The sequence below is a fragment of the Delphinapterus leucas genome, chromosome 8 (genome assembly GCF_059928025.1).
Source record: "Delphinapterus leucas isolate spDelLeu-1000000601 "Yukka" chromosome 8, BTC_Dleu_Yukka2, whole genome shotgun sequence".
Lineage (NCBI taxonomy): Eukaryota > Metazoa > Chordata > Mammalia > Artiodactyla > Monodontidae > Delphinapterus > Delphinapterus leucas.
In genome coordinates this window covers 70,140,169-70,152,271 of record NC_143136.1, presented here as the reverse complement: position 1 = coordinate 70,152,271, position 12,103 = coordinate 70,140,169, and the positions used below count along the sequence as shown (strand labels likewise).

Sequence of the window (12,103 nt, the reverse complement as noted above, 5' to 3'; positions counted from 1 at the left end):
AATTTTCTGCATACAGGTCTTTTGTCACCTTAGGTAGGTTTATTCCTAGGTATTATATTCTTTTTGTTGCAATGGTAAATGGTAGTGTTTTCTTGATGTCACTTTCAGATTTTTCATCATTAGTGTATAGGAATGCCAGAGATTTCTGTGCATTAATTTTGTATCTTGCTACTTTACCAAATTCATTGATTAGCTCTAGTAGTTTTCTGTTAGCATCTTTAGGATTCTCTATGTATAGTATCATGTCATCTGCAGTGACAGCTTTACTTCTTTTCTGATTTGGATTCCTTTTATTTCCTTTTCTTCTCTGATTGCTGTGGCTAAAACTTCAAAAACTATGTTGAATAAGAGTGGCGAGAGTGGGGAACCTTGTCTTTTTCCTGATCTTAGTGGAAATGCTTTCAGTTTTTCACCATTGAGGATGATGTTGGCTGTGGGTTTCTCATATACGGCCTTTATTATGTTGAGGAAAGTTCCCTTTATGCCTACTTTCTGCAGGGTTTTATCATAAATGGGTGTTGAATTTTGTCGAAAGCTTTCTCTGCATCTATTGAGATGATCATATGCTTTTTCTCCTTCAATTTGTTAATATGGTGTATCACGTTGATTAATTTCCGTATATTGCAGAATCCTTGCATTCCTGGAATAAACCCCACTTGATCATGATGTATGATCCTTTTAATATGCTGTTGGATTAACATCATGTTAATTTGATACACTTATATATTGCAAAATAATTACCACCATCGTGTAACTTTTAAGTATATAATACAATATTATTAACTATAATCACCATCCTGGTTAGATCTCTAGAAATTACTCATCTTATAACTGGAAGTTTGTACTTTTGACCAACATCTCCCTTATGCCCCTACCCCTAAGCCTCTTAAAGAAGCCCAATTTTTAAGACCCATTTTGACTAGTCTCCATGATAATACAAATTATGCTCATATGCTCATCAAATGTTGTGAGTGGAAATTTATACTGGTTTGTAATTAGTCTACACTTACCTGAAACATTTTCTGTATAGCACTTTAGCTATCATTAAATTTCATTTAGTTTATATCACAGGTATATAAATAAAGCATTCATAGGTATATAAAGAAACTATCCATTAATTCAGGCTATACATAATGTGAAGAGTGTTTTAGGGTAATATATTGTACTTGGTGTCCCAATTTTGCATTCAATTAAATATATTATAATTTTAGTTTTTGTTTTATTTCTAAAACATAATCTTTTATCACATGGTAAAGAGAAAGTATTTACATTTATAATTTTAGAGGATATTGGTTTTCTATTATCAGATTACTTTATTAATATTTAAATTCCTTGATTCTACTCTTTTGTGGAAAAGAAAGCATTACAAGAACCCTGATGAACACAAATAAGATGCAATGAAAAATCACAATAAAAATGCCAATAACGTAGGTTTAATTCCTAGATTTAGATTTAACCATGCAGTTTTGGAATTTGATAATAGCATGTTGTCTTTTACATATTAAACTCTGTAGGAGATATACCTTTTATAATAGTGTAAAAGCTATTTAGATTTGAAGCATGTTGTTCTGAAGAATATGAAATATAAATGAAGTTCATGAGAGTTAAAAAAGTGAATATGCATTTACCTATTTATCTATCTACTGTTATACACAATTATCAAAGACTGCCAGAATAAAAACTCATCATTTTTAGGGCCTTCCAATTTTGATGGGTTGGATGAGTGACGATACACATGGTTTGGAGGGAAGAGTCCTTTTTTAGAGTATAATTTTGCTTGTTAAATCATTAAAGCTTAGTTATATATGGAGAAAACTGCCTAATAATTATGAACTAACATTTTAACATGGCATTTGCAACAGATACATTAGACACTTAATTAAATAGAATGTTGCTTATTTTTAAAGGAATGACAAAAAAATCAAACTTTCCTTGGCATGTGAAATCTTTATATTATCAGAAGTGGGAAATCTGAAAGACGTGGTTCATTCTCTGTTTGGATGATGCAGAATTGCTCTAAGCAGTAAGCTTACTGTTTTCAGACAGCATTAGCAGCTTCAGCAAATACAACTGTGTCATCCTCCCTTAATACGCAGTGTTTGTAACTGCAAAAGGGAGATGATAAATAGCATATGAGATCTGATATCTTCATGATGACTTAAACAGATACTGATGGACAGATCTGCTGTTTGATGTTTTCTTCACTAGCCTTGAAGATGCTGAGACATAGAGATGGCTGTGATTATCTTTTGTAAGACAGGAAATGCAATCTTTAGGGGTCTCTGGAAATAGAAAGGTTATGCAGTCTGGAACCTGTGAGCCTTTTCAATCTCTAAGTCATCAGGTATGACGTCATGAATTATGATTATACCATTAGATTGTAGAGTTATTGCTTTTTCTAGCTCTTAGTCATTTACAACATATTAATCAATGTAATTGTTTATTATTAGATTTTCCTTAGGATATTTGAACAAGTAATATTTATAGTACTAGACACCAATTAAACAATATGAATTTTAGAAATGTGTGTGTGTTTAAGTTTGTGTTCACTGTAGCTTTTTATGGGGAAGTGGGAGGTAAGGAAATAGATTCTTTGTATGTGATTAAGGGCAAGGTTTTGGGCTCTACAGATTTTTCCAGATTAAACCTGAATACAAATTGCATCTTTTATTTCAAATGATGAAAATAGCATAAATTGTTCAAACTTATAAGGATACACCATAGCTAGCTGCTTGTATATAGTGACATATTAAAATTTTTTATCTGGGATTACTTAAGCATAGAAATAGATGTTGCTACCATTGTACTGTGCAACCACACAGCAACCCAAGTGTGATGAGTAGAATCATGTTTATCAGCATCTGAGCTATTTTCCTGAAATTTGTATTTCGGTATCTAAACTGTTTTAGAAGGCATTACTTTAAATCATTTCTCAGATCTATTGAAATAACTATGCTCTCTGTCCTCTTAATGTAGAGATCTTCTAAGGTATTACTTACAGATTAAAGTAGATGATAAATCTGTTTTTTGTTTTGGTTTGGTTTTTTACACAGAAATCTGGTGACATATAAGCCTGTTTAATGTTTTTGACCCAGAGATATTCTACATTTGTTTACTTTCATTTTCACAATGAAAAGACTTGACTACATTAAACATGTTAACTACAAAGAGTAGAAAATCATCACAGCAAAGAATTTGGATTTATATATCTATTTTATGCTGAAACTCTGCTATTTATTTTAAACCATTTTTCCCTATCACGTTTAGTTTTGTTTGTTATAGCATGTCCTCAGAATTACAGGCTTGGGTAAGAAACTGTGCCTCTGTTTGACATTCAGATTTTGAAGGAAATTTATTGTATTTTTTTATGTTATAATATTTCTGCCTCAGTATTAGGGGACTTGGCAGATTCTTGACAAGGCATTCCATATTAAACGAGCAAAAAGAGAGAAAATGTTGCAGCATTTCTCAGCAGAAAGATAGTTTTGTCTTCGTGATTCCATAGCTTGATTAGAAGTTAATGGCTCATCAGGGTAAAATGATGTATTAAATATGAATATATTTATCAAAAGACTGAAGTGGAAGTCTGAAACAGTGATTTGATTCAGTTAAGGGGTCAGTTTCTCCTTTTTAATTAAAAGCACACTAAAAATTATACCTACTGATATTGGCTATAATTTATGTTATTCAGGCTACTTAGTCAGCTTAGATTCTTATTAGCAGGGAAGACTGCCATATTCTTAAGCTTGATTAGTTTTGGAATGATTTGAATATACCTTTTAGTTGCTACAAAACCTGTTTAATCTGTTAGAATTTATTTCCAGTATTTGCATGTATTAGTCACTATGAGTACATTCTGTTTCTTGGCGTTGCTTTGGGATTCCTCTAGGTATTGGTTTCACAACATTCTGCTAGATTTTTCACTGTATTTGTGACCTTTCAAGAGAACCAAACCATAAAAATTCTTAGTTACCTTCTTCATTGGCACTTAAATGAGGATATCTCAATAATTCTGTAAGGTGAAAAAAATTACTGTCTTAGAGTTATTTCTTTTACAAAGTGGAGAAAAATTTCTCCCTGTTGCTATGTCAAAATATATAACATTAAAAAGTTAAGATTGATTAAAATGTCACAGACATTTAATGTAATGTCAACCTTTCTCCTGTACAGCAAGATGATCTTGACCTTTTGAATGGTGAACTTGATTGTACATCTGCTCAGTAACAATTGGGCATCTTTTTTTGCAATAGTTGCCTCTATCTGTACCATTTTATACATGCGTTTCATTATATATTGTAAAGGTTTCTGAAGGTAAGCTGTCTGTAAACAACTATTTGAGTAATTGTGCAATTGTAAACAACTATTTGAGTAATTTGAGTAATTGTGAAATATGATCATTTGCACAATACTGTATTTGGTGTGAGGAGAATACAGAAAAGAAAGAGTTGTTTCCTGCTTTCAAGATTATGAGAAAATGTACATAATGAGCTATGTTCACATTTTGAATTGACTTTTCAAAAGTGGTATGCTACAGTCAGTTTTAATTTAATTTATAAATTGGTGAATCTTAGGATGAGTTACATATAATTCTTTTTTCCTCATGTAAATCTCTTGATATTAGAGAAATAAAAGATTGGGTCGAACTGTATAATCAAGCATTTTATAATTTTGATAACTGCATTAACTTCTTTTATAACACATTAAATTCTTTTTATTAGGGCATTATATACTGTGAATAAATAAAATAACATTGTAAGTTTTATAAGCCATAGTTTTCAATTTGAGAGTGAAGGGAGATCTAACCCATTGGCAGGAGGCAGAAGCAGGGACCCCAAGAATCAGCTCAAAACAGGGATGTGACCAATCCAGTATAATTCCAGGCTAGGCATAGGTCATTATGTATTATGGAAGGGGATTTTGATTTAGTAGGGAGTAAACTTTGGAAATAAGGAGTAACAAGCTTGGAGTGTTTAATGCTAGGTAGGTCATTTATGGAGTACTTTGAATAAACTGGGGAGGATAGGATTCACCTTAGGCTCTGAGGAAGAAGACTGGGAGGAGCTAGTAGGGAAGTAGACCTTAACCAGCTGGCTGTTAGACATCCAAGTGCTACTCTCTTCTCTTTCGTATCAGTGTGCTGGCTGAAAGTAGCAGGGAGGTGGGTAGAGCAGATGCAGAAACCCTGTTTCCCTAGAATCCTAGACTGGCGCATGCTGCTCAGTAGTGCCTGTTTTCTTGGATTAGAGCAATAGAAAATTGATTTACAAATTCTTCTGGTTTGTATAGTATGGTAGTTAAGCATCCAGACTTCCGTGTTCACTAGGTTCAAATCTTAGCTACACCACTTACCAGCTGTATGATCATGGGCAAGTTATTGAACCTTTCTGGGTGTCAGTTTCCTCAGATGTGATATAGGGGTAGTAATGGTGCCTACCTCAAAGAGTTGTGAAGATCAAGCAAGTTAATGTATATAAAGTACCTCTAAGAGTACTGGTATATACTAAGCACATTACTGCCAACATTATTTATTGGCAGACATTATTATGTACACTCTTAGAGCTAGGATGGGCTATTGGTAACGGTCATCATGAATCTAATTTTGATCTCTCTCCTTCACTCTTCTTATCAAGTAAGAAATTCAGTCAAAAACACGTGGTACACTGAAATAAAGATGGTTATAAAAATGCAAACAAGAAAAACATGCTACATCTGACTAAATTCTAACATTGACTGACTATAAGAATTGTGACTTGATGAAAAATTTTGTTTAAAATTTTTTTGCACCTGCTTACTAGCCTGATTTAAACTTCTATTAAGATCCTATGTGTATAGATCCTTTGCTTCCCTATATTTTACCAACTACTTCATTAGAGGAAAATTACTGGGTCTTTGGGAAAACTTAACAGCAATGTCAGGTCTTCTTTAGTAACAGTTGGAGATTAAAATTAAGAAGTAAAATCAAGGTTTAAATAAAATAATAAACAAGTTATATAGCTTAGGTTTAATGATCTGAGTTATTTTTTAAATCATAAAAAATGCCTTTGACAGAAACTTCACTGAAAATTATACTCAGCTTGTTTTAGTAATTTAAAAAATTATTTATTTATTATTTATTTATGGCTGTGTTGGGTCTTCATTGCTGCACGCGGGCTTTTTCTAGTTGCCGTGAGCAGGGGCCACTCTTCGTTGCACTGCACGGGCTTCTCATTGCGGTGGCTTCTCTTGCTGCGGAGTGTGGGCTCTAGAGCGCAGGCTCAGTAGTTGTGGTGCATGGGCTTAGTTTCTCCGTGGCATGTGGGATCTTCCCGGACCAGGGTTCAAATCCGTGTCCCCTGCATTGGCAGGCGGATTCTTAACCACTGTGCCACCAGGAAAGTCCCTAGTAATTTTATTTGTTAATGAAAATTTTTATTCTAGATGAAAGACTAAAATGAAATATGCTATAAATACAATGCTATATATGAATAAGACAATTCAAGTTCCTATTTGATAGAGTATACTATTTTGAATTGCTAGTGTTATTTAATGTAAAAACATCAATTTGCTTAAAAATTGCCAAGCTCCTAAGTACGTGTGTAATTTGATATTTGGATGAAATCTAAATCTTAAATAATCTTAAGTGTTACATTTTGTGACATTTTTGCATTTTAGTTCTCTTCTCTTGAGCAATTTTCTCAATGTGCAGCTATTTCCCCAAATTGGCACACAGTCAATCAAATCTTAGCACAATGCAATTTGTTAAAACAAACAAAAACCCAAACATACAAAACCCTACAGTGTTCCAGTAAGCACAGTACTGGGGAAGGATATAAAGACCAATGGGTGCCTGCCTTCAGGAATTCATAGGTAGAGAATTGTAAGCACTAAATACAAGTAACTATAACAGAATGTGGAAAGCAGTGAGTGCCACAGAGATTCAAAAGAGATATGAATGAAGCATAAATTATTCTGCTCTGAGTTCAGTGGGCAGAATATTTCAAGCTGAGCGGGGAGAGAAGAAGAGAAGCTAGTTGGGGAGTTGGGGAAGTATGGTAAGGTAGCATCTGAGTTAGACCTTGAAGAGTGGCCAAGATAGGGAAAAGGTCATTTTGGGCAGAGGAAACAACATGAGTAAAAGTTGGGAGACAGAAAGCAAATAATATGTTTGAGTAGTAGAGAATAGTTCATTTTGGCTTATAACCTGTTGGGGTAATTCAAACTATCACAGGAAAGATTTGTTGGGACCAGATAATGCAGAATCTTGAGTGTTAGATTATGATTACTAAACTGAGAACATTTCTGTGCTGAACTACTTATTCTTGGGAGAAAATAAAATAAAAACAAAAGAACAGTACCTATATTTTGCAGTCATTTTCAGAGCTCTAACTCTCTTGAGACTTTGAAAATGAAAATTAAATTCCTGAGTAGATTTAGTAGTTAGTAGACAAGGTAGGGGGTAGAAGCAAAATGAAGGATTTTAATAAAATTCTCTATCAAAGTTGCACGTGAGAGCATTTCTCAGTCTATCCACAACCACTCAAAAGTCCTACATTTCAGATCCTAAGAGACCTCCTGCTTGTCCCTGATGTAAACTCTATTTTATTGGTAGGTAATCAGATTTAGCTTTGGCTTTATTTTTGACATTTCCTAGACCAAGGACAATCCAGAGGGATCATTTTAATACAATGAATATGCATGTCACTATGGTGAATATTTGGATAATAAGGACTTTGTCTTAGGAAAAATTGGAAGGAGAAATTGCTATTTATAACCATGGAAGTTAAAGGGATATTTAAGCTTTGCTCTTTGTTAATATAGCAATGATAAAGTAAACTGTCATTGCTAATACCTTTAATATCACCTTTAAATCTTCTACTGCACACACCAGAATTTAGTCAGTATTGTGTGAGGTTAGTAAAAAAGCTCGGTAACATCAAAGAGCAGATTTCCTTTAGGTGTGACATCTGGGATGTGACTTTTGTTATCAGGAGGATGATATTTGTGCATGGGAATTGTGAAAAAATTGGAATTGACTCCTCTCATTTAGCACATCATCCATATAAAGTATGTCAGAAATAAACTAATGGAATTCCACAAGTGTGAGTAAAAATGAAACCAGACAGAATTGCTCTTCTGGCCCTTTATTTAGAGCAATAGCAGATCCATATAATTGAGAGTACTGTTTCTTTCTGTAGAAGTCTGCATTATTTGAAAAACCCATTTTTCTAGAAGTTCTTGTGAAGTTGTTTTTATTAATCCTGTGACTTCACATTGCCTGGGAAATAACCATACATATGGTAGGGGCCCAATAAGTTTTCAACACTTACTTTAAAATCATAGATCCATTTCTGGGAGAAACTTTGGAGAACATTGGGCTTTGGGTTGCTTTAAAACTTTTAAACACTTTTTACCTTAGAAAACAGATAAAAGACATTTACTGAAATGATCCTTTCCTTATCCCAATCCTTTTTTAAAAATGATAATACAGGAATATAAGTAAGTTAAAAAGGTAATTGAATATTATTTTATCAAACTTCTCTTTATAAAAGGCAACAGAACCTAGTTTCAGTGAAGTACATTGCAAAATGTGCTGCATATAAATGGATACCATCTATTTCTAGCCATTCCTTTCTTTCAAATTTTATTCAAACTCATAATAATTTATTGAGTCTATTGTGTAGTATGGAGGGAGGCAGTAGAGCACAGTAGTTAAGAGCTCAAGTTAATAGAGCTGGATTTGCTTCATTAGACCCCATATCCTCCACTTGCAGACAGTATTTATTTTAGTAATATTACCTCACCTCTCTTTCTCAATATAGTCATCTGTAAAATGAGGGTACTAATATGCTAATCTCTAGGCTTGTAATGAAAATCAATTGAATCAATGAATTAATGTAAGTAAATTGCTTCAAACAGTGACTATCTTAACAAATATTAGTTATTATAATTACTCCCCACTGGACTAGGTAAAGTTGAGGAGAAAGCTACAAAAGATAAACAAGATATAAAACAAATCCACCCCTTCAAGGAATTTACATTATAGTATATGTAAAGTATCACCTGTATATGTATATAAATATAAAATACATACACACACAAACACATACATATGTAGTACATATGTATGTATACATACACACACACTATACTTTAATCATATACAGTATACTAAAAAGAAACTAAACAACTTGCCTAAGATCAAAATTGCCAGCAAAGGATAGGATGATATGGGGTTTAAACCAGGAGGTCTAGCTGTACAGCTCTTGCTCTTAACCACTGTGTTATACTGCTTAAGGTTATATACATTCAAATTAGATACTAGATAGCCTTGTATAAGTTCATATATTCTAAATACCAAATTGAGATGAGAGACATCAAGATAAACTGAAAGTGCTGTGGAAGACTTCATGTAAGAGGCGTGTTGACTTTCATCTGACACATTCTTTTTGATTTCTCTTCCACTACAAATAACATGTATAAAGTCTTTAGCACAGTTTCTACCATAGGTAATAAATTATAGTTGTTGTTATTATTATCACAATCTTTCTGATAATTGCTTCTAAATCTCCCCTAGTTGGTGCAATGTGCTGTTTGAAAACCATAAATCTAATCTATGCTCATGACTTAAATTACCCATCAGTGATTCTTAATTGTAATTATGCATCAAAATCAAATTTTTAAAAACATTGATGCCCCAGGCTTATTTCAGAAGTACTAAAAAAAGTCTATGGATTTTTAGCCCAGGCTTCTATATTTACAAAAAGCTTTCCAAGTGAATCTGATGGGCTGCCAAAATTGAGAAATGCTGCTTTACATGGTGGTGAATTGTAAATCTATAGCTTAAATCTACATCTTAACCTCTATCTAGTGTTCAAGACTGCATCTCTGCTCATTTATCTCATCAATATCTCAAACTTGGTATGCCCCAAGCAAAACATTATTTTATTTTCAAAACCTCTTTGTCTTTCCTAGCATGATGACCTAGTAATAATTTTCAACTTTTTAATCCAACCATAGGTCCAATTACTCACTAAGTTATGTAGATTCTTTCTTCCAAGTAGTCCAAAATTTACCTTTTCTTTCCATTCCCCATTGTCTTGATCTCAATGTAAGTTCACGTTCATTTCTCATCTGGACTACTGTAGTCATTTCTTAATTGGTATTTCTTTTTTCTTCCCATTGCTCATCTCCAAAGCAACCTATTCACTCCTCAGCTACCAGAGTATTCTTTCTAAAATGGAAACCAAGAACAGGCATTTGCCTACTTAAACTCATTCTAAGGCTCCCCATTACCTTCATGATAATTTTCAGAGTTCAGATAATTGAGAACATACAATATTTATCTTTCCCTGTGTGACTTATTTCACTTAGCATAATGTCCTCAAGGTCCATCCATGTTGTTGCAAATGGCAGGATTTCCTTCTTTCTCATGGCTAAATAATATTCCACTACATTTATTTTATTCATTCATCTATTGAAGTACACTTAGGTTGTTTCCATATTTTGGATATCGTCAATAATATGGCAACGAACATGGGAGTGCAGACATCTCTTTGAGATAGTTATTTTATTTCCTTCAAATACTTACCCAGAAGCAGTACTGCTAGATCATATGGTAGCTCTATTTTTAATTTTTTGAGGAATGAGGAAGTGACATTTAAACTTAGCCATTTTTAGTTAAACTTAGTCTAAATTCTACTAGTTAGAGAGAGACAGCCTCTCTCAAATCTTTTAAAATGCTGTTCTCTTTGCCTATAATGCCTTTGGTCCCCCATTTCTCTTGTTTTTGCCTGGCTGACTCTCTCTTATATCTCAAGATTTATTTAGATTAAGCATTACCTCCTTTTGAAACATCCCCTCATCTCTTCAGAGTGAATTAGGTGTTTTTTCTATATCTTCTTCTGGATCCTAGTATTTACCTGAAATGAAGCACAATACATACTGTACTGAAGTCATTGATTTTCCTGTCTTGACTGTGAACTGCTTAAAGGCAAAGTTAGTGTCTTTTACTTTTTTCAAGCCAGCACTAATATTGTTCCTGGCACACTGTAACTACTTAATAAATTTTTGTTGAATATCAAAATGGGTAATGAGTATGAAATGTTCATGGAAACATATGGCCTAGGTCACTTTGGACACCATTAGGAATTCATAGTAGCTGAGGTGTATAAGCAGGATTGGACCAGACTTTGAAGTGTTTAAAAGTTAAATTAAGGAATTTTAGATTTTATACTTAACTAATATAATATCGTTGCAGTATAGCATATTGATTAAGAGCATTGACCTGCCGGGACTTCCCTGGTGACACAGTGGTTAAGAATCTCTTGCCAGTGCAGGGAACACGGGTTCGATCCCTGGTCCGGGAAGATCCCACATGCTGCGGAGCAACGAAGCCCGTGAGCCACAACTACTGAGCCTGTGCTCTAGATCCCGCAAGCCACAACTACTGAGCTTGTGTGCCACAACTACTGAAGCCCGTGCACCTAGAGCCCGTGCTCGGCAACAAGAGAAGCCACGACAATGAGAAGCCCGCGCACCACAAAGAAGAGTAGCCCCCGCTCGCCCCAACTAGAGAAAGCCCCCGCGCAGCAATGAAGACCCAGTGCAGCCAAATATAAATAAATAAATATTAAAAATAAAAAAGAGTATTGACCTGCCTTCAAACCCCGCCTCTGCCTCTTAGTAGCTAAGGGTTCCTAGGAAAGTTTCTTAGCCTCTTTAAGTCTCAGAATATTCAACCGTTTTGAAGATTTTTAATGAGTAACAGTATGTAAAGTTCTTGCACTGTACCTGGCAGGTTGTAAGCCTTACAATATTACTTATTATTATTATTGCAATTGTATGCAACATTGAGAAAAATCAGACAGCGAAGGGACTAACAGTTTCAGAATGTAGAGTTAAAATTATCCAATGATTGACCATTTAGCCGGCAATCAGAAAACTAGAATTTTAGTTCTAGTTCTATCTCTGCTATTGGCTTACTGTAAAGCTTGAATGTATCTCAGTTTCCTGATACAAAAAAGTATGTTAATGCTTTTAATGTATGTTAATGCAAAAGTAATAGTGTTAATGCTTTCCTCACCAGGATGTTGTAATCATTTGAGATGTCTAAAGAAAATAAACT

The 12,103-nt window shown here is 34.0% G+C and overlaps 1 protein-coding gene across 1 annotated transcript in view; it reads left to right on the top strand.

Annotated features, from left to right (window-relative positions):
* Positions 1-1,150: 1,150 nt before the first annotated feature.
* SLC4A10 (solute carrier family 4 member 10) overlaps positions 1,151-12,103 on the top strand; it is a 225,578-nt gene continuing 214,625 nt past the window's right edge. The window contains exon 1 of the mRNA XM_022569866.2: positions 1,151-2,344. Within this exon, the coding sequence (XP_022425574.1) occupies positions 2,264-2,344 (81 nt within the window). The 5' untranslated portion in view covers positions 1,151-2,263. The remainder of the gene's footprint in view (positions 2,345-12,103) is intronic.